The sequence below is a fragment of the Equus asinus genome, chromosome 2 (genome assembly GCF_041296235.1).
Source record: "Equus asinus isolate D_3611 breed Donkey chromosome 2, EquAss-T2T_v2, whole genome shotgun sequence".
Classification (NCBI taxonomy): Eukaryota; Metazoa; Chordata; class Mammalia; order Perissodactyla; family Equidae; genus Equus; species Equus asinus.
Window position 1 is genome coordinate 12,163,841 of NC_091791.1, and position 24,631 is coordinate 12,188,471.

Below are 24,631 nucleotides of genomic sequence, written 5' to 3' on the forward strand. Positions count from 1 at the left end.
TTCCTGTGCTTCAGCATGATTGGATGAGGACGTGATTTCTCGGGAGACTGCAGCCGCCTTGTGACCATGAGGGGAGTATCACTGACACACTGAAGATGGTGGAGCATGAGGATGGAAAAGGCTGGGGGCCTTTGATACCATGTTGGTCAAGCTGCTTTCAGTTGGGTGTTTTATTCCTCGTATCCTACAGCATCTCAAAGGGAATAGTTGCCCAATGTAAAATCAAGCAATTTACATAAAAATGCAGATCCTTGACTTCTCTTGAACAATCAGAAGATCTGGCAACACTAGGCTTTCCTTCCTACCTGGCACTTACAACCCGGAACCAAAGAGGGTCAGTACCTTTGACCTGGGGTGTGTACTCTTTAGTTTCTCCACAGTCTCCACCATTCCCTAATGTCCCTGACCTGCCTCATTGACTGTCATTCCTTTCCTAGTCCCTTGAGGTATTTGACCTTGTGCCTGCTGAGTTCTAATTTGACTCTGAGCAGGTTCACTCAGTGAAGGTAGAACGGTCTTGCAGACCACAGCTTCCAGGGTGGGCTCTGACTATTTGCACCATGTGCAACACGCTTTGCCAAAGAGACTGAATTAGTAAGCCCTCACATCCAAAAAAGATCAGGGGCTGAGGGACAAATGCCCTCATTCATGGCCATTTTATTAGGGCGTTACGGTGTTACATTTCCTTCACATTGATAGAGCATGAAATTAAAATATATGGATCCACAAAAACACTTGCCTTTGTGAATTGGCTTATACTGTTAATTATGGCTCCTAAGAATCCTGCCATAGCTTCACGTTATTACATCCTTTGTAATTTTAATTACAATTTAACAAAAACTTTTACGTGGCCTGTCTTAGGACTTTCAGTTTAACAATCAGCATTAACAATACTCTGTTCTTTGTTACTTTTCAGATTTCTCCCATTTATCTTTAAATGTATTTATATTAAATTTACATTTCATGGTCCAGAATTTTAAGTCACCACTAACTGAAGTGTAATGCTCTCTTTGTCCTCCTGCCTGCTCTTGCAGAGCTTGGCTAAAACTAGAATCAAACAAGTATATGGGCTACATCAGGTTTGGGTTTTTTTTTTAACAGTAGCAAAGGACTCCTTTCCTGCATTTTTATTTTTTACTTTATTTTTGACAATTACAGGATTTTTCATTAAATCAGAACATTGTTTAACTTTCTAATTTTATATGAATTTTAGCTCTAGATTTAAAATTATGTCTTATGAATTGCTAGGATTTAGTTTTTAAAATACCTCACATTTGGGGCTGGCCCAGTGGCGTAGTGGTTAAGTTCGCTCTGCTTTGACGGCCTGGGGTTCACGAGTTCAGATTCTGTGTGCGGACCTACGCACTGCTTATCGAGCCACGCTGCAGTGGCATCCTGCATACAAAATAGAGGAAGCTTGGCACAGATGTTAGCTCAGGGCTCATCTTCCTCAACAACAACAAAATCTCACATTTGTTTTCAAAGTTGCTTGTGAGCGTAACTGCTGTAACTTTAAAAAAATCAATAATCCGACTTTGGATGGAAGTCAAGTCAAGCCTTCCCCTCCCCTACCCTACAACAGGACGGTCAACCCATGGCTCTGTGCTGATGCTGGTCTGAAAGGAGCACAGCTCCACAGGGCAGGGCTGCACTGGGGCTCATTTGACAAGGTCTTTCCAAGGTGGTGCCTGCACTCCAGCACGGAGCCCGCAGCCGAGATGGCTGATCAAAGGCATCCTGATGGTTCTAACCGGCACGCCCAGCACAGAGCTGCTCAGGCCACAACTTCTACAGCCACTTGAGTCTTTCCACATGCAGCCTGTTACAATAACTGCTGGAAAGTGACAGCCTTTAGACATCAAAGATGCCTCCCTTCACAGCAGGCCCAGGAATCCGCAGACCCACATGGTGCATGTGATCAGAACTGAACAGAGGGAACGCTTGCGGCTTTGAAAAGAACAAGCTGGCCAAGGAGCGATGGGCTCTAGACTCAGACTACAAAGGTTTCTCAACTGGCATTTAAACAATGCAAAGGGCTGAGCTAGAGACGAGGGCATTCTCATCCTGCTCCTGCACCTCCTTTCAGAGCCCTGTTATGCTGAAAAGCTTCTTGCTAGACAGGAATGGGAGCACGCTGCCACTTGAACGCTTATAGCAGAGCCCTGAAAACCTGGACCCTAAAAGGGAAAAACTCCTACCCTGACGCTGCTTCTTCCCTCCAGGGTCACTCTCTTGAAAGGATATGGTGCCCACCAGCCCTCAGACAACTGCAGGGACCTCCTCCCCATACCCACAGCAGGCGTCTTTATTTTCAGTGTATGTGGTGGAAGCCTATGTATGAAGTTGTTCATCTCACTTCCTTCTAAATTCAAGGATTCCAAAAGCCCTGGACACGCTAACGCGGTGGCTGCAGCTTCAGCTCCGTTTCAGAGACATGTGCTGTGATAAGCGGACGGTTCAGAAAGCTCCAGACCCTATGCTTCCAAGCTCAGGTCCTGGAATGACTACGGCAGAGCTGGCTTTGGGCTGGCTCCCCACCCTGGCCTAGGCTGTGGAACCCACTGTGTCCCCCAGTGACTTGCTGCCCTGGACAGCCAACACCATGTCTTCCGGGGGAGCTTTATTATGCTTCACGACCATGAACACATAGGAAGGCGGCTGCTAGAGTAAACATTTCAGATGGAAGAATCGACCAAGCTGCACCCACCCCACCCTTGCAGCCTCCTTCCACACGTCTCTCAGAGCCTGTTCCTGTGTCCTTCCTTTGCAGAGTCAAGAAAGTTGAAAGGAGACATTCAAGGTAGCAGGAACACCGTCGGCAAAATGGAAGCAGAAGGATAACTTTGAGAAACAATTGATGAGAAACACACTACGGAAAACCTCTTCTATCATGTTATGATGGCGGGGTGGAAGAGCGTGCCCTGGGCTCAATGTCCATCCGCCTGAGACACGGGTCATACGGGGCCTTCGGTGATCCCCTCCAGAGGCATGCTGGGAGGGCTGTCAGCTGTGGGCCTCTCATCCTTCTTCAGCGAGGTCGGGACTCGGAGACTGACGTATGGTTTGTGACAAGCTGTGTTGGCCAGAGGCGGGTAGTGCTGTCTGTAGCAAATGTATGCAAAAATGAGGCCAATGACTCCACCAACAAAAGAATCTAGGCAGGAAAGAGCAAAACGGGAGAAATGCATCATGATTCATTCAACTGTTGCCAGTTATGTTTTCTAGAAAGCACTTTCCCCACCTGCTCCAGTGACTGGTTTGCTTATGGGACCCAGTGAAAGATTAAAGGAGAGAGAAATCATGCTGCATGTATAAATCTTGGTGGCCTCTGCAAACTCATCATTTCTAGAACTTAAACATCCCTTTTAAATGTGTACTTGATTCTCTCTTCTCTTTACTTCTTTAATACGCACCTGAGCATTGCATCAACTCGGATTTGCATTCTTGATTTTTAAAATCAATTCTAAATTGTGGAAGGATTCCAGCCATCTCTATAGGCTCTAAGTACCGTCGGGTTGTGATTTCTTTTCCTGTAGCAAGTTGCCGCTGGAGTCCTGCAACATTGCTGGTGCACTACAGAAACCCAGTGGGCGTGCCGGTCCCTGCCTGGCAGTAAGTGATTTCCCAGGGAAGAAATGAACCTTCTGGGTCACAGAAAAGTGATTAAAACATTTTATGATACTTCAGGATTGGCAAACTCAACAGACCTCTGGTGGGAGAGGTCCAATCCCTCCGATAAGCGGCAGATCTCACTAAGCTGGAGGGCATGAGGGAGGCGGACGAGACGGGAGGGGCCAGCTGCAGGCAAACAGGCCCATCTACTGCAGGGCAGCCCCCTGCCAAAGAGCGCATTCAGCTGGTGCCCAATAGAGACCCCATGAAAGCAGCCCACCCCAACAAGCCTCATTTAGTGTGTGTGTGTGCACATGCTCTTAAATGGTGTCTATGGTTTATTCTTGCAAAAAGATCCTAACACAGTGGAAAACCTCCCCTAACAAACTCTGAACTCTTAGGAAGGTCACTGCCATGCTGACCTGTCTTTCTCCACTTGGGAGTTTCCACTTCCACATTTATTATCGTCTCGGGTCACACATGCCTCCTATGGCACCAGCCCCATTTTACAGAAGAAACTCAGGCTCAGAGAGGCCAATGGCACTCTCTACATCTGCACCCCTTGTTAGTGACAGAATGGAACTGAACACTGGTGTCCTGATTCTGCGCCTGGGCTGCTCTGCAGGGCTGTGCTCGAACCCTGGCAGGTTATTCCGGGCTTTCTGATGTCCCAGCTTTCAGAATGCAGCAGGCCACGACTGAAGGGCAGTCCACCTGGGTCCAGATAAGGGGCGACAGCTTCCCTTAACCGATCAGTGCTCGGGTGGTAAGTTCCCAAACACTTCCCAGGGAGCAGCACACTGTGTATTGACCTCAGTGTAAGTCACAAGCTGATTCTCTTGTGTGTCCTGCAGGGAAATTTGGAGGAAATGTACCTTCCAAGAAAACAAACTGTTCACTGCTTAGATATGTGCACCCACTTCTCAGTCTTGTTGTGGCCCTGCTATAGCTATCCTGGCTACATCTAGATAGACTGGGATAATTTTTGAGGAAGGGGACAATATTTTGGTATCTTATTATTATTTGAAGAATTGCTTCCATCTTCAGCATTTTTACTAGGCTAATAGTAAAACATTAAAAAGTTCTATAATAAATAGCTTTAAGCTCTTTTAAATAAATTTAGTAGTTTAGGGCATATAATTTTATTTATATACAGCAGCAAAGCAGATAAAGGACACAGGCATTTCTGTGATGGCAGCATGAACATCCACTGTGTGCAGACCAAGTATCCCAGCGCTGCTCTGGAGATTGCAGTGTGGACACAGCAGCTAGTGATGTTTTTTAAGTGCAGATAGAGGAGGTCCTCCTCCTGATTAAAGTCTTTCCCGCTGCTCAGAGGGAATTAACAAAGTCCCTGTGGGCTTCAAGGCCACACACTGGGTCCTGCCAAGCCTCCCAGCCACTTCCCCCTCTCTCACTCTGCTGCAGCTGCTGTCGCCCCTTCTGTTCCTCAAAGACGCCTGCTTCTTCCCTCTTCTTCCTCTTTCTAGACATGCTGTCCCAATCCTGGAGTCCCTTCCCTTCTCCTCCTCCCCTTTTCAATTTCTATTCATCCTTCGGAACTTAACGTCATGTGCACCGAGGCCTCACGTGACCGCCAGACCAGACCAAGTCTCCTAGATACACACTTGAGTTGCTGCCCACCCTCCACGTGCAATCGGAATGGCAAATAATGCCAACCTGTGTGGTTCTCTAATGTTCAACATTGGACTCTAAACTCCACGAGGGCAGGGGCTGTGCTTGTCTTGTTGGCTGTTGATTCCTCAACATCTGGAACAACAACTTGCTCACACAGAATTAAGCTGGTTGAGGGAAATGGATGAATGACTACGTGTACACTCTCTCGGGGCTAGATCCTGGTTGCTGTCTTGCGTGTGTGCTGGCTCCGGGCTCCTCCTCAGTAACCTGAAAGCACTGAACGAGTGTGCAGCAGCCAAGAGGCCTTCCCATGGAAGCGTTCCAGGAATCTGGTCCCCCGGGTCAGCCTAGTGAGACCTAGCATTCAGATTATTTGGAAACTCTGCTAAGGCATAATTAGAAAGTAAGTCATATCTTCAGTGGGAAAAAAACCCCACTTAGAAACAAAATCATTCTAAGTGGTGAAACGGAAAGACTGAATAAATTGTGGCTGCTGCTTCTCCACAGTTGCTCAGACACAGTGAGACTGCTTGGCCGCCATCCGGCAGGCAGAAAGGCGAGGAAAACATATTAGTGGCTGCTCAGCCCTGGTGAGGAGCCACCAGGAAGGAGGGGAGGGGAGGACCAAGTGGGAGACAGCAGTTAACCCAGGAGCCCATCCCAGCTCACAGCACAGGCACCTGGGGCCTTGGTAAGGTATCCAGCACCAACTCTCACCCCCTACCCAAGAATCTTCTGGGCTGAGGAATCCTCAGGTGAAGACACTGCAACTGCAGCCCCTGCCAAGGCAAGCCACTGCCCCTCTGAGCCTCAGTTTCCCTAGCTCTCAAACAGGGATCACAATATCCACCTCATTAAGTTGTGACAATGACTTAAGGAGACCATGCTTCTAAAGATTATGTCACAGAGCGTGCCACAAAATAGGACCTTAAAATAGTGTCTGAAAAAATACTGTCCATCACTGTTATTCTTATTCTGTTCCTCTCCAGAACTCCTGGGGGCTTTCTAATCCCTTCCCATCCATCTCCTCACAGAGCAACTCCGCAGTCTAGAGCTCTAAGCTCTTTAGCATGGCCAAACTTTCACGGCATTTTAGATAAACTTCTAATGAACATAAAAAACACCTGTCACCCAAGAAATCAGAAAGTAATATGTACCATGAATTGTTGGCTGGGGTCACAAGGCTTAATGAATGTGATTAAATCCAGTTCCGCAAACGGAGAAGCTCCTCACATAGCCTTTGGCCAGGAGCCTAGAAAACCGGCCAGGGCTTTTTCTAGTTCAAGGTCTGAGAGTTGCACTATTGTTTTTTCTTTTCTAACCCCAGAGAACAGCCCATGGGGCGTTATCTTTATTACCATCTGAAATGATCCAGGCTTTGTGCATTTGAACCACTGACTATTGAACAGATCAGACAGCAAAACCTACCAATAATGCCATTTGACTTTCTGTTTTCTGTGACATGGCATTTCCTTAGGTGCATCTTTTTTTTTTAAAGATTTTATTTTTTCCCCCTTTTTCTCCCCAAAGCCCCCCAGTACATAGTTGCATATTCTTTGTTGTGGGTCCTTCTAGTTGTGGCATGTGGGACCCTGCCTCAGCGTGGTCTGATGAGCAGTGCTATGTCCACGCCCAGGATTCGAACCAACGAAACACTGGGCTGCCTGCAGCGGAGCGCGCGAACTTAACCACTCGGCCACGGGGCCAGCCCCTCCTTAGGTGCATCTTTGACCAAAAGACATCAAATCATTCCAAGTGTCCATTCCCCAGGCTTACTGATGTAGCAGCAAGCGACGGACCGGATTCCTGGATTCCTGGTAGTGCTGCTTTCCCACTGAATGGAAGAGGAAAAAGTGTATTACAGGTCCCACCAGAGTCATCAGAAGTAACCAGGGCAGAGAAAGGTCTGACCAAGCCACCTTCCCAGTAAAGTCATTCAGGGCTTGGTTTATTACAAAGGTGGAGAATAAGACCCCAAAATGACTGACTTTATGAGGGAGATTGTCATCAAGTGCCATCCAGGGGCTACTGTGGTTTTGATGAAATCAAACATATCCTGCAGGGCATGTGCTGACAGAATAGCAGGCAGGGGACAAGCAAGCCTTTATTAGGGAAACACCGCTAGGGGTTGACCTCACCCCAAGGGCAGCAGCATGGGACTGAAGGGTGCAAAAACGGAATACAGGGATCTCAGTGTCCCTGGAATACGAAACACTGCAGTGTCCTCACTCCGTATTGATGCTATTCCTTCCACACACAGTGCTGCACAGGGATCACATGTCAGGCACGATGCGGGGTCCTGGGGCACAAGACTACACAAAACAGCAAAGTCCACAGTCCTAAACAGTGCCGGCCTTATCAGTGAGCTGCAGCTGTGATACGTGCCCTGGAGGAGGAGTGCGGAGCTGTGAGACCACCCAGCAGAGGGGCCTGGCCGGTCTGGACCAGGGCAGTTTCCCTGAGGACATGACCCATGGGCCAGCCCTGCAGGATGAGCAGGTGTGAGCCAGAGGAAGCGGGAAGTGGAGGCAGGGAAAGTTCCTGCAGTCTTCCAGCAGAGGAAGGATGGGACTCGCTTGGAAAATCTGAGAAACTGAAGGCAGGCCCATCTTTTACTAGACAGCTGGAGTCTTTACAATTCTGTAGGACGTAAGTTGACCAGGCTTCTGGCGTGGGCTGGAGAAGAAGGTCTTCCATGTCCTCGAGGGCTCTGTGGAGCCCTCAGCATGGACCAGGGGCCCCCCTGGCTCTCTGGACTACCGTCTGTGCCCTCTTTTTGGCCCACACCTAGCCTCGATGTTGAGCCCCCGTGACTACCTCACTCATCCTCGTTTCCTCAGAGCCCAGCAGTTATTATTCAGTAAATGTTTGCTGAACTGAGATACACTGAACAACATTTAGAAGATGCACTAAAGAATCGACATCACCAGCCACAAAAGGCCACATATTGCGCAATCCCATGTATGTGCAACGTCCAGAATAAGCAAACCCATGGAGAAAGAAAGTAGATTAGTGGCTGCCAGGGGCTGAGGGAAGGGGGACATGGGTTTCTTTTCGGGGTGATGATATATTTTGGAATTAGATAGCTGCACAACTCTGAATATACTAAAAACCATTGAATTGTATTTAAAAGAGAGAATTTATGAATTATGAGTTAGGAATTATACCTCAACAAAGCTATTTTTAAAAGTGGGGGGACCAACACCAGATGGGCTCCATTGGCAATGGAAAGAAGCCTAGACTTTGATTCAGGCAACCTGGCTTTGAGTCCGTATGTGTGAAATGGGCATGACCCACCCTCTTTGCATGAGGTCAAAGGACAGAAAAGGACCCCACAGGATCTGGCACAGAGGTGCCAGGAGATACTGGCCATGCTCATCTGCTCTGGCACAAACAAGAAGAAAGGCTTTTGAAGATGTGCTGCCAGGTCCCAGGAAGGAACACATCCCTCCCTGTGACCATGGCAACATCCAGCATCACTGAAGTGGCTTGACTTGGGACCTTGTACGCCTTGGGCTCTGTGACCCAAGATACCAGGGTAAAAATTAACCCTGGCAAATTCAGCAACCCCGAGTGAGTATTCCCATTCTTTTTATTCCACTATTAGTGAAGCTTCCTGTTTTTATGACTTCGAGTTTCTATAAAGGAACTTATATAGCATGGAGGATGCACATCTAGCGGGTACTCTGGAAGCTGGAAGGGCTGCCACCACGTCTGTCTTCCTCAATACTGTGCCTCCATCAGAGAACATGTTTGGCACACAGGCACAAGAGACACAATGAATGAATGTTTCAAGTCCACCTTGTTTTTGTTCATTTTTAGAGGGAAAGAACTTGCAGAGAATAAGGTGAATTTTAGTAAAACCAGCGTAAAGAAAAAAATGATACTAGTAAGAAAGGAACATGATTTAGTCAAAATCATTCATTCATTTGCTCAACACTTATTCATCAAGCACTGTTATGAGTTGATGTGTCCCCACCAAAAAGATGTGTTGAAGTCCTAAGCCCCAGAACCTCAGAATTTGACCATATTTGGAAACACAGTCTATACTTAAAATGAAGTCATTAGGGTGGGCCCTAATCTGACTGGTGTCCTTATAAAAGGGGGAAAGTTGGACACAGAGACACACAGAGGGAAGCTGAAGTGAGGAAACACAAGGAAAACATCATGTGAAGAAGGAGGAGAGATTGGAATTATGCTGCCACAAGGCAAGGAACACGTGGGGCTACTAGAAACCGGAAGAGGTGAGGAAGATGCTTCCCCTGCAGGTGTCAGTGGGAGTGTGGCCCTGCCGAAACCTGGATTCGGGACTTGTGGCCTCCAGAACCATGAGACAATTTCTGCTGTTCTAAGCCACCCGGTTTGTGGAACTTTGTCACAGCAGCCTTAGGACACCAACGTAAGTACCTACTATATGCCATGCCAACAAGAGAGACAAAACTCCCTGTCCACACGGAAATTACATTCTAGTGCAGAGTCCAGCAAACTCTGTGAACTATTCATTTACACACTGTCTACAGCTCCTTTCTTGCTACTACAGCCAAGTCGAGCAGTTGCAACACAGACTTGAACGCCCACATAAAGCCTGAGATATTTACTACCTGACCCTTTACAGAAAAAGTTTGCTGACTCTTGTTCCAGTGCCTAGGGACAGGCAATAATGAATATGTAACAAATCACTTAGCTTGTCAGATGGAGGTAAATGAGAAGGTGAGAGCCATAGGGGGTGTGGGGGATGGGCTGCAATTTAAATGGAGTGGTCATCACAAGATGTCCTCACTGAGAAGGTGACACTTGAGCCATGATTAAGAGGAAGAAAGGGAACAAGACACACCCACACCTGAGACAAGGGCCTTCCAGGCACAGGGAAATCCCTGAGGTGGGATGGGCCTGGCAGGATCTTGAGCAGCAAGCAGCCCCAGGGCCACTGGGATGGAACCAGCATAAGCAAGGAGGGCAGGTAGTTATAAAATACCATCAAACAGGCAGGAACTGAAGGGCCAAATCTTATAGGCCAATGCAGGACCTGGGCTTTGACACCGAATGCAACCGGGAGCCACCCGGGCTTTTAGCAAGGAGCGGCACGTGCTGGCTCAATGATTTAACAGCTCACTCTGGCTGTGGTGTGAGGGGCAAAGGAGGAAGGCGGAAGACTGGTACGGAGGCTTCAGCTGTAATCCAGGAACAGACGATGGTGGTTGGGACCACAGTGGGAAGAGGAAGTTGAATTCTGGAAATATTTTGAACATAGAGCCAACCAGAGAAACCAGAGGAAATCACAGAAGGCAGAGGGAAGAAGGCTTCCCTGGAGTAAAACGAGCCTTGGGAGCAGCCAGTGTCCGTCTCCCCTGGGAACTAAGCAATGGTGCGCAGAGAGCTAACGCTGAGGCAGAGAGAGGGCAGACCGCCTGACTCAGAAAGCCTCTCTTGAGGCCCAGAGCTCCCCATCCAGTGGGTTCTGATGGGACAGAGGGGTGGCCTGAGGCTGCAGACAGCTGGAAGACACGGTGGCAGGAAGGCAGATGGGTGGACTCCTACGGCTGCCAAGGCTCAGACGTTCCCAGACCCCTAGGCAGCAGTCCGCAGCTGATGATAAATGTGAGTGTCAGCCCCGTGACATCAGGCAGCCAACTGAGGAGGGAAAATGAGGTTAGATCAGTTCACTCAGGACTGAGAATATCAGAGGGAGAATCTCAGGGCTTTTGTTCCATGCAAGGCTGGGAACAATAATATAGTTCCAAGGACTCCTTTTCAAGTCACTTCATTTAGAAAATCTACAGATTGTTTCTGACAGCCCAGGAGAGGCTTGGTTAGCAGTGTGTGTCCCTCAACGGTGTGTTTGGTGGGGAGGGGGAAGAGAGGAGGGGGAGAGAGAGGACGGAGCAATTTCCTACTAGCTTTTCAGAGGCCAGAAGTCTTGTGTGGCCCACGTACCTGCATGGTGCCCCTCCCCCTCCCCCATCCCCCCCTACCCCACCCCAAGAACCACTCCATCTGTAGGCTGATCATCTCCTGAACTCTGGTAACTACATACCAGTAAATTCATTGCAAATCACAAAGCCTTCATAGCCCAGTCAGGGAAACATGGCAAAGGCATGGCCGCCATCTTGAAAACTTCAGCCCAGTTAAATATGGTGTCCATGACTGACAGGGACGCTTTCCAACCTCTGCTTGGGTAGGAACAAATGACTGTTTTCTCCCTTAAGACCAGTTTTCCTGGATTACTTTCAGAGGGAGATGCTCTTTCTTATAATGAAACACCACACAGGGACCCGGGGCTGCTTAAAATGACCTATGATTAGAGAAACCATTATTGGTTAGAAGGTTACCCCTAAAGCTGGATTCACATGAGAAAAGCCTGGATCCATATTCAGGGATTTGAAGAGCAGAGGGAGCTTGTTATTAGGTCCACTAGGGCAACAAGCAATACATTTTTGCCCCTCCAAGCTGTAGCTCTCCACTGACTGGAAGCCATAAACACACAAGACTGAGAGTAGAGGCAAGAGCTGCTTCAATGAGATGCTTCTTATTTCTCCGCATTTGTTTTCTCTAAATATGTTTCCCTAGCATGGGAATTCTGCAAGTTTTAAGGCTGGAAAACACATGGTTAATTATACACGTAAGCCTCTCTGGGAAGCACTGGGCTTTGCAATGAGCATCATCCATGAAACTCCCCAGCTTCCAGTTGACCCAAAAACCAGTGTGTCACAAAGACATGGAGAACCTGAGCCATGTATAGATTTAGTATCCATCATTTCTGGAGAAGTTGTGCTAAATGTTTCATATGCCCCTCCATGTCACGGCCTGTGTCCTCCATTTTCCTCGTTTAATAAAACAACAGACTTACATATTTGGATTGGAACTGAAAAGACAGAAAAGACCAGAAGGGTGATGATGACAGAAAACAACCATGATAATGGACAGAGCAATTTGAGATTATGGGCTATTTATTGGATATGAATATGTAATCAAGTAATCAAATGTACTCCCACATTAGGCACAGTTGCTTAAACCAAAATTGAAATGGAGTCATAAAAATCTCCTAATATTAATGCTGTTAACTAAAGACTAAAGTGAGAGGGGCTCAGTGTTGCTGACGCCTATGCTTCATGGGAATTCTCATCATGATGGATGGTCCCGCCCACGGTCACTGGGCAGCTCAGTCCACCAAGGAAAAGCAACAACTCATTTACCTCAATCAGGCATCCTGCCACAAACACCCACCTACACAGTGGTCAAAGGCCTCACTGTCCATCCCCTCTCCAAGCTGGAAACCTTGGAGGCCTCTCAATTACTCCCTTAATAAGCAAGTGTTGAATGAACAAAATTTTCCACTCATTGAACATTGCTGCTTTTTAAGATGTAATAAGGGAAAAACACATAGAGCTGAGGTATGGTGTGGATCAGGGTTTCTCCACTTCAGCAGTGGACATCTGGAGCTGGAAACGTCTCTGTGATGGGAGAGGTGTACACTGCAAGATGGTTAGCAGCATCCCTGGCCTCTACCCACTAGGTACCAGTAGCACCACCACTATGACCATCCCCAGTTGTGAAAACCAAAAAGATATCTCCAGACGTTGCTAAATGCCTTCTAGGAGGCACAGTCACCCTCTGTTTAGAACACTGGTGTAGACAGGGACAGATGGCTGCACAAAAGGCCAACTGAGGCACAATGAGCCTGACTCAGAGACCATCAGAGGATCCAAGGAAAGGCGCGCTGCTCTCCTGGCTGAGTGCAGGCGTACAAATTGAACAGATGATGGCACAGCTGAACTGGAACTCGGGCCACATCAATGTACCAACCAATGCACATTCAGTTTGGGCTGCAGAAGTCTACCATGACCCAGTTTTGGTTTGCCCCCCGAGTATGGCTCTAACCATCACTGATCATAAATTCTCTTGCTTTGCTTTCTCGTCAGCCCACAAAGCATTAATATTCTCTCTCTACTGCTCCAAGTTCCTCTCTGTGCCAGTTGGACAGGGCGGGTCTGAAGCCCGGCAGCCAGTAGGCCTTGGGTGCAGCTGCATCACGAGTCTACCATTTCCTTAAAGCCAAGAGCTGGGAGTCTTCATTCTTTCGGATGTACCAGCCTCAGCTAGGTAATGACCCAGAGCATTTAAGAGAGGCCAACCTCATGTCTTAGGTTTTCAGGGCAAGATCCATACGCAAAGGCTCTTCCTGCCTTCTAAGATAAAGCAAAAACCCACCCAATTCTGAAACCCTAATCATTTCCCAAATCCAAAGTGGCTGAATAGAAGTGAAAACCAGGAATTTACAGCTTACAAACAGATCGTGTTCCAAAAACGTGTCTGCCTCTAAATCAGTTGTTTGGGAAACACAACACATCCTTCTTTAGAAACAATGCACTAAGCAACAACAATATCAATTTGCATTTGGGTAATATGTTTTCATTTACAAACTATCTTCAGATCCATTATTTCATTCAGTCTCTGAAACAGCTTTGTGAAATACTTGGGGATTATTGTGCTCGGAAGAAGAAACTGCAGTTCACGGGGGATAAGTGAGAAGCAGTCCATAAAACTCCATCCAGCCCATGATATTCTTCATGGGGAAACACCCTAGCCATATATGAGCAAAATGATTCTGTGGGAACATACTCCCAGTTCCCAGGTGAACGGGTACGCCCTTGTGCTCTTGGTTCAGTGCCTCTCCCTGCTTCCCTCTCATGATGGAGCTTCATATTATCCAGAACTTCATCCAAGACAACTTTTGAGAAAAAGAGAGAACAAGGAAGGGCTCAGGGCCCAGCCTTGTGGCGCTCTCCTGACCGCCCCCATCAGGAGGGCCTCAAGCCCCTGACATCACAGCACTGGACGCTCCCACCTGTTCGGACCATGCACCAGCCTCTCTTTCCCCTGCACCCTTTACCCACCCAGGTCAAAGATGCTGCTGGAGCTCATGAGCCCAGAGCATAAGCCCCAGGATGTGGAGGGTGGAAGTGAGGCTGGGAAGGGGCAGAAGAAGCTGGGGAGACGCTGGGAGGAGCAGGAGGGCCCCGGAGAAAATGGGGAGAAGGCGCCCCCAGCTCAGAGTTCCCTCACTTCTGGCCTCATCTGCTGCCTCACTCCCACTAGAACAAACAGCTGGGAAGGGGTGAGAAGCGGTGGTCCCACAGGCAGCTGGCCACAGAGACAGAAAAGAGGGAGAAGGGGAGCAGGGCCTGGTGGCAGCTAGAGAGCAGGAAAGGAAGAGGAGGTGCGGCACGGACTGCTCGGGGAGGACCACTCATCCAGGGATGCTGGATTCAGGCACACGTAATTCAGTTTGTTTGCTTAAAGCGGACTCAGTGGAGCTCTTCACCACTGCTTCTCAGACTTCATCAGAAATAACAGACTTGCTTGTCAACGCAGACTCCTGGCCACCACCCCAGACCCACCCCCAAGAGTCCGACTCCTAGCTCAGGGTGGCCTGATCAAGGGGACCTGAGGATTGCCCAGACCCTGCACTCCTGGAGGCCACACCCCGCGGTCGTCACCCTGTTTCCTGTGGCAGGTGCTGCCGGTCGTTCAGGCAGGCTGTGAGCTGCGGCTGATCTGCAGAGGGACACAGCATGGTCTAGTTTTATTCCAGGAACAAACCCCTGACTTGTTTTGTGTTATTTTGACTTTTCCCAGATACCCCAGGACTCATACATATAAGTAAGCCTCCCCCCAGCCTTGCAGCGGCTGCTCAGAACATCACTGGCATGGATGCCTGGGCTGGATACATCCATTGGATGTGCATCCGAGGTAAGAAATATGTCCTTGTGGGATGGATGTGAGATATGAAAGAAGCCAAAAACTACTTGGCACCAAGTCTGAGGGCTGAGGCAAGTGATCCAGCAGGGAAGTCACATTTGAGTCCAAGGCCAAGGACCTGCCATCCTGGCAGGACCTGAGTAGTCTACTTGAGCACGAAGGAGGAGGAGGAGCTCCACTTCTGTCCCCAGCAAGGGCAGTGTGAAGGCCAGAACTCACTTGAACAGGCATATTTTCTTTAAAACTGTGTCCAATCTGTCATTTCGGCCTCCTCTGGTTTCTGACAGTAGGTGCTTACTTCTCCCTGAATTGGTGCATTTCTACAGCCATCCCTGCAGGAGGGTGGCAGACTACCTTGAGGACTGGGCAGGCCCAGGGCAGGGACTCACCTTGCCAGTGATGCTTGTAATCGCACATGCGGGACAGGGCGATCATCATGGCACAGTACAGGGGCAAGATGGCGGCACAGAGCCGCCAGCTCTTCCCCCGCCCACTCTCGGTGAAGCAGTGCAGCTTGCCAGCCAAGTAGAACGTCGTAAAGCCAAGGCCCGAAAAGGCAACTGCCAAAGAGAAACAGCAGGTGTTATTCTAGTAGGTGGTAAGTGGCAGCGACACAGGGTATCCTGAACATTCTGTCTGCCATCTTGCATACCTTCAGGGCCAAGACCATGTTGGCACCAGACACCATCCAGGCAATCTGTGCTCTTGCTAGAACCACGCTGGTATGAATCTTTCAACAATGATAATGACCTTCCAGTCTTGTGTGTGATCAAAATCTATTCTATTTCATTCATTTGACAATGATTTAGTGGGTATCTACTGTGTACTAGACAGGTGTTGTTCTAGGTGGGAGGAATAAAAAGATGCATTAGATGCTGTCTCAGGCCTGAAGGGGCTCATGGTCTGGTTGAAGAACATGGCTATGCTAACAGATAATTTTAATAGAAGGTGTTGAGTTCTATAAGGAAAAAGTGCATACAAAAGACTGTGATGACAGCTAAGATTTGAAAGGTGAGGGAAATTAAGGGATTTCTGGCTTGGTGGCCTTCAGTAAGATGGGACCAGCAAATGCAGTAGAGGAGTGAGTTTAACGGAGAAGCCACTGCTGACAAATTCCTTGTTTTGTCTTAGAAAGCAGGGTTATTGACTTTTAGAATTGCAAAGACATGGCTGTGCTAAATCCATTGTCAAAAGTGTGGAGTTGGGTATAGCATATATAAGCCCCAAGCTTTTTATCCAGTCAGGTTTAAAACAGTTGGAACTCAGTGAGATTTAAGATGGGTCTTCTGTGCGTTTAGAACAATGGTCCTCAACCCTGGCTACACAGAGTCACCTTTAAACCCTGGGAAACTTTAAAAAATACTGGTAGCCAGGTCCCACTGCTAGACATTCTGTTTTTACTGGTCTATTGGTCTGAAGTGGGCCCTGGTGTGTGTATGTGTGTGCATGTGAGTGTGTGTGTGTGAACTCCCCAGGTGATTCCAATGGCAGCCAGGACTGAGCTGAGACACTTTTGTTGAAGGCGAGTGCCACAGCTCCCACCTTCTCTGGACAGCAGCCTAATCAAAACTTTCCTCTTCATCAGAAAATACCCCTGAGGGGCAGAACTCCTACGTAACCAGCCCACATAATGACTTGGTAAAACAGACCTTGTGAAAACTGTAAATGCCAGTACCAATGACTCTATGAGACTGCCTGAGGCCTGAGCAGCAGCCTCAGCATCACTGCGTTTGTTACAAATTCAAAACCTCCAGCCACCCCAGGCCTACGGAGTTAGAACCTATGTTTCACAAGACCCACAGGTGACCTGTGTGCACACTAAAGTCTACGAAGACCTGGGCTAAAACACACTCATCCTCTTTATAAGATATCTCTGAGTCCATCTTAAGGAAATAATACAAAAATACAGAGAAATCTAGAAGATATTCTGCTCAAATTTATTTATAATTATGGAAAGTGATTAATACAGAGGCATAGATAATGTTGGGCCCCAGACAAAAATATAACACAATGGCATATTGATTATTTTGAATTAAAGTTATGTGAGAAGCAGCCATTGCAAAAAGGGCATTTTGCCCCTCCTCTCTCTGTTCCCCTTGAAAGCAGGAAATAAATCTTCCTTGTGAAAGGTACCCTCCCCACACCAGGAGATAGAGAGACATCCTTATCACCAGACTAAGGAATTCAGGGCTGAGAAGCCTGTATAAACAAGTCTTGTTACTTTTTGCTAATTTACTACCCCAAGCCCAAATATTGCTTAGAGTTCTTTAGATTCTTTACTAATTAAGTGCCCAAACCTAAATTTCTCTGTCTTGTCAAATCCTCACAAATTTATCGCTTCTTTGTGTAAAGAGATATAAAAGCTGCCTGCCTTGGTCATTTCTCTGAGCATCATTATTATGATCTCCTGTGCATACATATTAAATTGGTTTTTCTCCTGTTAATCTGTCTTGCGTTTTTTTATTAGTCCAGCGAGAAGAACTCTAGGGTGGTAAGGGGAACATTTCCCTCTCCCTGACAATAAGCAAACTGTGATATTCCCATTCAATGAACTATGATGCAACCATGAAAATTACTGTGATTATTTAGCAATATGGACAATACTTAGGACAAAATGTTAAGTGAAAAAAGCAGGACCCCAAATTGTAGGTTCAAGATAATCATGGCTATAGCACAGAAAAATGAATAACTTCCACCCTTAACAAGTTATCTCTGATAATAATATTTCTTCTTTTTTTTTGAGGAAGATTGGCCCTGAGCTAAGATCTGTTGCCAATCTTTCTCTTTTCGCTTGAGGAAGATTATTGCTGAGCTATCCTCTGTGCCAATCTTCCTCTATTTTATGTGGGACACCGCCACAGTGTGGCTTGATGAGCGGTGCTAGGTCCGCGCCCAGGATCCAAACCTGCAAACCCTGGGCTGCCAATGTGGAGCGTGAGAACTTAACCACTAAGCCACTGGGCCAGCTCAATAATATGTCCTCTTAAAAGGGATCCCCCAGGTATGAAAACAAGCTTATACCAAAGCAGAACTTTTTCAGGAACCAAATTAAACCAGGCAACAATTGTTTTGTTTTGTTTTTTATGACAGAATATTAAGCCAGGTTTATCCCAGGAATAAAAATGAAGGACTTCAACATTTTTGAATAGTGATTAGCACTCAAATAAACAAAAAAGCAGGGCCAACATGTATTGAATATTCTGATTAAAGTAAGACTATGTGCAACAGTGCATTGCTCGGGCCTATTCTAGACTGCTTGCTCTGATGAAGGGTATTAAGCAATTCACAGGGCATTACTCCAAAGTGGCCCCATAGGGCCCCCATCCTGGCAACACAACAGGTTCTTAATTTCCCATCCTCACCCACTTTGTTCTGTTCCTTCTATTCACTGACACTCTCCCCTGAGGTCAGAGTGGGAGGGGGAGGCTGGACAGTTGGCTTGGTGGGTACCGGCCTCATCCTGAGCTCTTGTGAGGGGAGTGACGGACTTCATCCAAATCAGACGGCTTAGCAAACCTAGCCACCTAATTACAGTGAAGCATCACAGAGCACAAAAGAACTGTGCTGGGCTTGGTAGGGTGATAGATGAGTCTCCAAGATTTGGATCAGAGGAGAGGCAGCCCTGGGTGTTGCCAAACTGGCGTCTCTTACGAAAAGAAACAGGAAAAAAAGGTCAATGAGCACAGGTGGATGTTGAGCTGGAATTCGTATGCGTCACCATAAAAAAAATTGTTTGGAGACTTTAAGACAGAAAAGTCCCAGCTCAGCATCCAATGCTGCTTGAGCCTCTGGGCACATTCACAAGATGGACAAGGTCAGGACCTGGGACAAGTGGTTTGAGGCCAGAGCCTCAGCCTGCATCTGATCACCTCCTTGCCCCCCAGGGCCGTGAGCGTGGCCAGCTTAGGCACCAACAGCTGTGGCTCATTCTTTGGAAAGCAGGTAAGAGGCACTCTTTCCCACACTGTGGGACCCATGCTGCAGCTCTCCAAAAAGCTGAAGCGTGTGCTTCTTTGAAAAGGAGGAGGGATTCAAAGAGACCTTCAAAGGCTGAGTTCCACAGCGTGGATCCTGTGGCATCCGGCAGCAGCCGGTCTCCTCTGACACATTCTATCAGGCCTCCGGGCAGTATTTTTAAAGCAGTGCTATGTGCTCTCTCTTTTCTAGGTGGCACGACAGGCCCCAATTTCATGCTAAACCTTACGCTTGTCACTTTCTCATTGACATTTACACAGTTATCAAGCCAGCAGAACGTCCTTTGGCTTCTAAAGTACTTCTCTCTGGCCCGGGAGGCACCTCTGAGCTGTGGACAGCATGGTGCGTTGCATTCCTGTTTTTCCAAATACTACCTGGTACTTTACGCCCTACCAAACCATATTGAATTCATATGATCCCATAGTTTTTTGCCACTTCCTCCTGCGAAGTTAGGGGTTTGGGACATGGATGCAATCTCTTGTGAGCCTTCCAGCTCTGAGATCCTGGAACACGGATTCAAATTCAACTTGGGGAAAAAGAAAACAGGAAGGTTTTTGTTTGTTTGTTTTTTAGGGTATGTTTTTTGATGAGGCAGACTGGCCCTGAGCTAACAGCTGTTACCAATCTTCCTCTTTTATTATTTTTTCTCCCCAAAGCCCTGGTACATAGTTGTAGATCCTAGTAAGTCCTTCTAGTTCTTCTATGTGGGATGCCGCCACAGCATGGCTTGATGAGCAGTGTGCAGGTCTGTGCCCAGGATCCAAACCAGAGAACCCCGGTCCGCCAGAATGGAACACGTGAACTTAACCACTTGGGCCATGGGGCCAGCTCCCAAAACAGGAAGGTTTTTTTTTTTTTTTTGAGGAAGATTATCCCTGAGCTAACTGCTGCCAATCCTCTTTTTGCTGAGGAAGACTGGCCCTGAGCTAACATCCATGCCCATCTTCCTCTACTTTACATGTGGGATGCCTACCACAGCATGGTGTGCCAAGCAGTGCCATGTCCACACCCGGGATCCAAACCAGCGAACCCCAGGCCGCCAAAGTGGAATGTGCAAACTTAACCACTGTGCCACCGGGCTGGCCCCAACAGGAAGGTTTTTAAAGAAATGCTTTCCAACTCTAGCCAAACAGTATCCTATTCTCTTCTCAAAGAAACATGCATTTGAGACACCGAGGGGCTGTAAAACCTTTTATGCTAGTGTAGAACAAGTGAGATGATGTTCATTCCAGTGACTGTTGTCTTTCCCCTAAAACACAGCCCTTGCTTCCAGCACAAGTAAGAAATGAAACTAGAACTGAGCATTCAAAGATGGAGCAGGGCACTGGACATTTTGAAAGACGGGGATTATAAAACTGGATAAATTTATTCATATTTTTCTAATATTATTAACAACAGAAATAGGATTAGAAAACCCCAAGCCAGTGGGCTGAGAGGATGCTGAGGGTCTACCTGTCTCAGGAGCTCAGAAGTCATTTATTTGCTCTCCAGAGTTTGAAACACACACACACACGCACGAAAGCCCTCACAGTGATCTGTGGGGAAGAGAATATGCCCCTTCCTTTAAGAGCCTGCAGCAGGTTTTCTTGGCTGGAAGTAGCTGATTGTAAATATTTATATGTCAATCTGGCTGTGAAAAGCAAAGATATTCTTGGAGCCTCTAAACTAGGAAGCAGATGAAAAACCACAGTTTCCCCACCCTGTTTCTGGCAGTTTCAATGCTCCCGTGGCTATCGTCATTGAGAGTAGAGAAGCAAGCATCACAATATAAGTTGCTGGCCCAGGAGGTGATGCCAGGCGAGTCCCATGAACAGGGATATCTGTCTGCCTGGTGATTCTGAAAAGCAATCACTGATTCTTCTCTCTGGGTACACAGATGAGTTGCCATAGGTTTATAACTCTCCCTTTGCAAAGAAAGGTCTATTTACTGAGCTGGCTGAGGTGAAATAACGTGTGGATTGTCTTTCCTCCCCAGTTGGCTTTTAAACCAAGTGGAAGACCTTTGGACCCCAATGATGACAAGAAGTAAGAAAATTGGCACCAAAAAAAGAATGCTTTAAGAACAAATGAGATAAGAATCAGGGGGACAGAACTTGCTCTTCATGTTGTATTTTTCACTTTCGCTAATTATAATAAATTTCCCCAGACAAGTTGATCATTTCTGGCACTGAAAAGGGAACTGTGCCCCGATGAGGTAAAGTGTACAAATTTTCCATTTTAGGATGCTCAAAGAGTTATTTTCTTCTCCCAGAGGGAGAAGGATAATACCAGGTGGTTGAATAGATCCTAATGCTGAAGGGTGTGCATCTCCAAAAGACCATCCAAAACTACGGCCATGGGAACAGGCATTCCTGGTCAGTACCTGCAGACCCCTTACAAATAGGAGTGTGCTGTTGGGAGTCAGGGATCCGGGTTCCCATCTTGGCTCTGTCATTAACTGAATGGATGATCTTAGGCAAGTCACTTTCTCTCTCTGGGTCTTGGTTTGCTCTGTAAAATGAGAGGCTGAACCATAAGGGGCCACCACATCATGCCCGTGGGGGCGGGGCAGATAGGGAACATAAGCAAATAGTTGGATGTTAGGGTCAACTTTTTTGCAACAGAATACCCTCAGTCTATCTTCTATTACTCTGCTGTTGCTGGACATTCAGATCCAAGAAATATTTCACTTTCTGGAAAAAAAATCAAAGGTTCATTTGTAATGACAAATGGTAACCAATACCTGGCCTCACTGTTGGCAGACAGCTGGGAGTGGTGAGGACTGGGGTAAACTGGGGAACACTCGCCTGTTTAAAGATACAGCCTTGCCTCTGCCCCAGCTGCTGTCTGCCATGTGGAAACGTGGGCTCTGTGCTCCCGGAAATTTTGATCTCCTGACAGGAGAGGGAAATCCTGATATTTATGGGAAATGTCTCCATTTTTAAATATTAACTAATCAAAAAGTAACAGTCAGATCAAATGAAACTCACCTGTGGGCTGCCAATTTGAGAGCTCACTCAAGTCCTGCCTTCCAGTACAAATGGCCTGCTGTTTAAATGGCCCCGTAAGCCCGAGCTGAAAATTACATGTCAATCCATCCCCTCCTCTCCACACTAGAGCAAAGACGCGCTTGATGAGTTTGGCGTGATTTTGTTTAAACCAATAGCAACAGTAAATTACGTTATGCAGGAAAAAACCCAAATTAAGTTACCCAAGGGATTTGGGAGCCAAATAATCCATTCAACAGAAGGGGCTACTGTGTGCTGATGAAGAGCCCGGGCTTTTGAAGCCAACCGGGTGCACATGGCGCTCAGCTCTGCCACTTACACCCATGTGAGCTTACCTCTCGGGGCCTCAGTTTCCTCATCTGTACCATAGGGTTCATAGCACTTGACTCACAGGTCATCTGGAGGATTAGTGAATGAGGACCTGTGAAACGCTTAGCTGGTGCTTAGCACCGAGTGAGCACTCACCTACCCTGCCAGCTGCAGCAGCCGCTGTTGTGCAGTCTCAGCTCTGGAAAGCTCCATTCTGAAGAAAAGCCTTCACTAGGTCTACCCTCGCCATCTGCAGCTCTCTAGTTACATAACTGCATGCTCCCTGAGAGAGAATTCTCGAGCCAGGTTCTCAGGCTCTTCTAATTCTGCAGCCCCCGAGGTGCGCAGTAGATGTAAATTGATCTTAGCTGGTAAAATGAATAAACTTGAGGACTCAGTGAGAGGAGCTAGTGGAGACACGTTCTCATCTCCCCCTGCAGAAGGTCTGAAGTTTTCACGTGAGAGCGGCAGACAGTCAGGAGACCACTCCTGTGCTAAGTGACCCATCACAGAGCTTTTCGCCTAGGACTCCTCAGAAAGAAGTGTCGCCATGTTGGAACCTATCTTAATGTCCCTTAATATGACTAGTTTCTCATACATAGTTTCAACTTCCTAGTTCAGCCTAGCTAAGATGCTTGTTCTGTTTTGTTTCTTATGACAAGCTATATCCACTTCTATTCTCATATATTGATTAAGAGATTTCACTTTCAAAGAAAGGTCAAAAAAAGATTGCTATAAATCTTAGAGAGAATGTGAGTCCACAGTGAAACGACAGCCTAAACCATTCAGCTGAGCTTAAGGAAAGACAGTTATTTATTCATCATGAAGTTATCAACAGAAGATCATTAACATTTGATTTAGCTACCCAACCAGAGTTACAATTTCAAGGGAAAATTATGATGAAAATTACGGAATAGACCCAGTACCCACAGCGATTTTTTAAAAATCTCACCTTCTCTCTAATCCAGCAGCAACGACATTGTTTTGCTCGGATGTAAGAGACAAAAATCTATCTTTGCTAGAATGAAGAGAATTCTCAAAATCCTTGAAATCTTCTGAATCTCAAACCAACGATTTCTTTAAAAATTTTTCACGACAAAAGATCATCATAATCACTCTAATTCAACAACTTCAAAAGTACCCTTAATTCAACCAGCTAATTTAGGGGAAAGAATCTGGGTCCCGATTTATTGTAGTAAGTATCTATACATAATTCCATTTCTTTGCACATGTGTAGCCAGGCAAACACAGGTCCCACTGGACTGTAAACTCCATGATGGCAGGACTTATGCTGCCTTCTTCAACCTTGTACTTGTAGAGTCTCACACACTGATTAGCACATAGTAGGTGCCCAAATACATGTTGAATGAAGGAAGGACTCGGCCCAATGGTATGCTATTGTCATCCATTCCTTCATTCATTCACTCAGCACCTATTATTAATGGCATCTCTCAAGCCAGGGCCTTTGCTGAACCCTACTGATGGGAAGATGCATAAAAACCAGTTCCTGCCCTGGAGGGGTTTTATTTGGGAGAGGAAAACTGGAGTAACAAGGGAAGCTCCACGGAGGAGATAAGACTGGAGCCTGGAGGACAGAGAGGAAAGGGGGTTTAAGACTACCTCAGTTATCTGGAACCCAGGGGTTAAATTCCTTCAGCCCTGCAGCAGAGCCGCTGTGATTCTAGGCACCATCAGAGCGGCCAACAGCCTGGGGTGGAATTACCTACTCTAGCACCATCAGCCTTAAGATTTAACAAGAACTGGTGTTCTGGTGAGATGCTGAAAGCCATCTTCTGGGACAAAGGAGATCAGATGGATCTTAAGTACCTCGGGGAAGTCAGGTGAGGCTGCGGCTGTTGAAGCTAACACCCCTTGACTATCCAATCCTGAGGGGTGGAGAGAACCATCTCGGCCCACTGAAGGAGGCCAGATAGCAAAGCGGACCTAGTGGATACAACCCCAGATACGTGAAATGAATCGAGAGCCTACAGCTAGTCAGAGGTGGAGCGATAATCTAAGCACAAGCAAGAAGTGCTCCTGTAGTACAGCTAGGTGGACCAGGTATGCATCCTGACCCCACCACCTCCTATCTACGTGAGTTAGGGAAAGGTGCTTAACTTCTGAAACCCCATCTATAAAATGGACAAGCCAACAGCTATCCAACAGAGTGAGTGGGAGGACCAGTGATAGAGGGTCCATGACGCACTAGACAAAGTGCATGGCACACACTAGGCCCTCGGTGAAGGTCTGATCTCTCTTCCTGTCCCTCCACTTTCCCTGCTGATGCTCCTTCTGAAAACCATGCTGCCTCGCCAAAGTGAATCTGAGAATACGGAAGAGGAAACAACGCA

General features: G+C 47.1%; 1 protein-coding gene across 3 annotated transcripts in view; it reads right to left on the reverse strand.

Moving 5' to 3' along the window:
- Positions 1–811: 811 nt before the first annotated feature.
- Positions 812–24,631, reverse strand: part of PLPP4 (phospholipid phosphatase 4) — a 133,933-nt gene continuing 110,113 nt past the window's right edge. For 2 of the 3 annotated variants that reach the window (XM_014865992.3, XM_044749777.2), the window contains exons 6-7: positions 15,399–15,569; positions 812–3,154 (exon numbers count right to left, since the gene is read on the reverse strand). In XM_014865992.3, coding sequence (XP_014721478.1) covers positions 2,955–3,154; positions 15,399–15,569 — 371 coding nt within the window. In that variant the 3' untranslated portion in view covers positions 812–2,954. The remainder of the gene's footprint in view (positions 3,155–15,398; positions 15,570–24,631) is intronic. The other variant, XM_044749788.2, reaches the window with a different exon arrangement.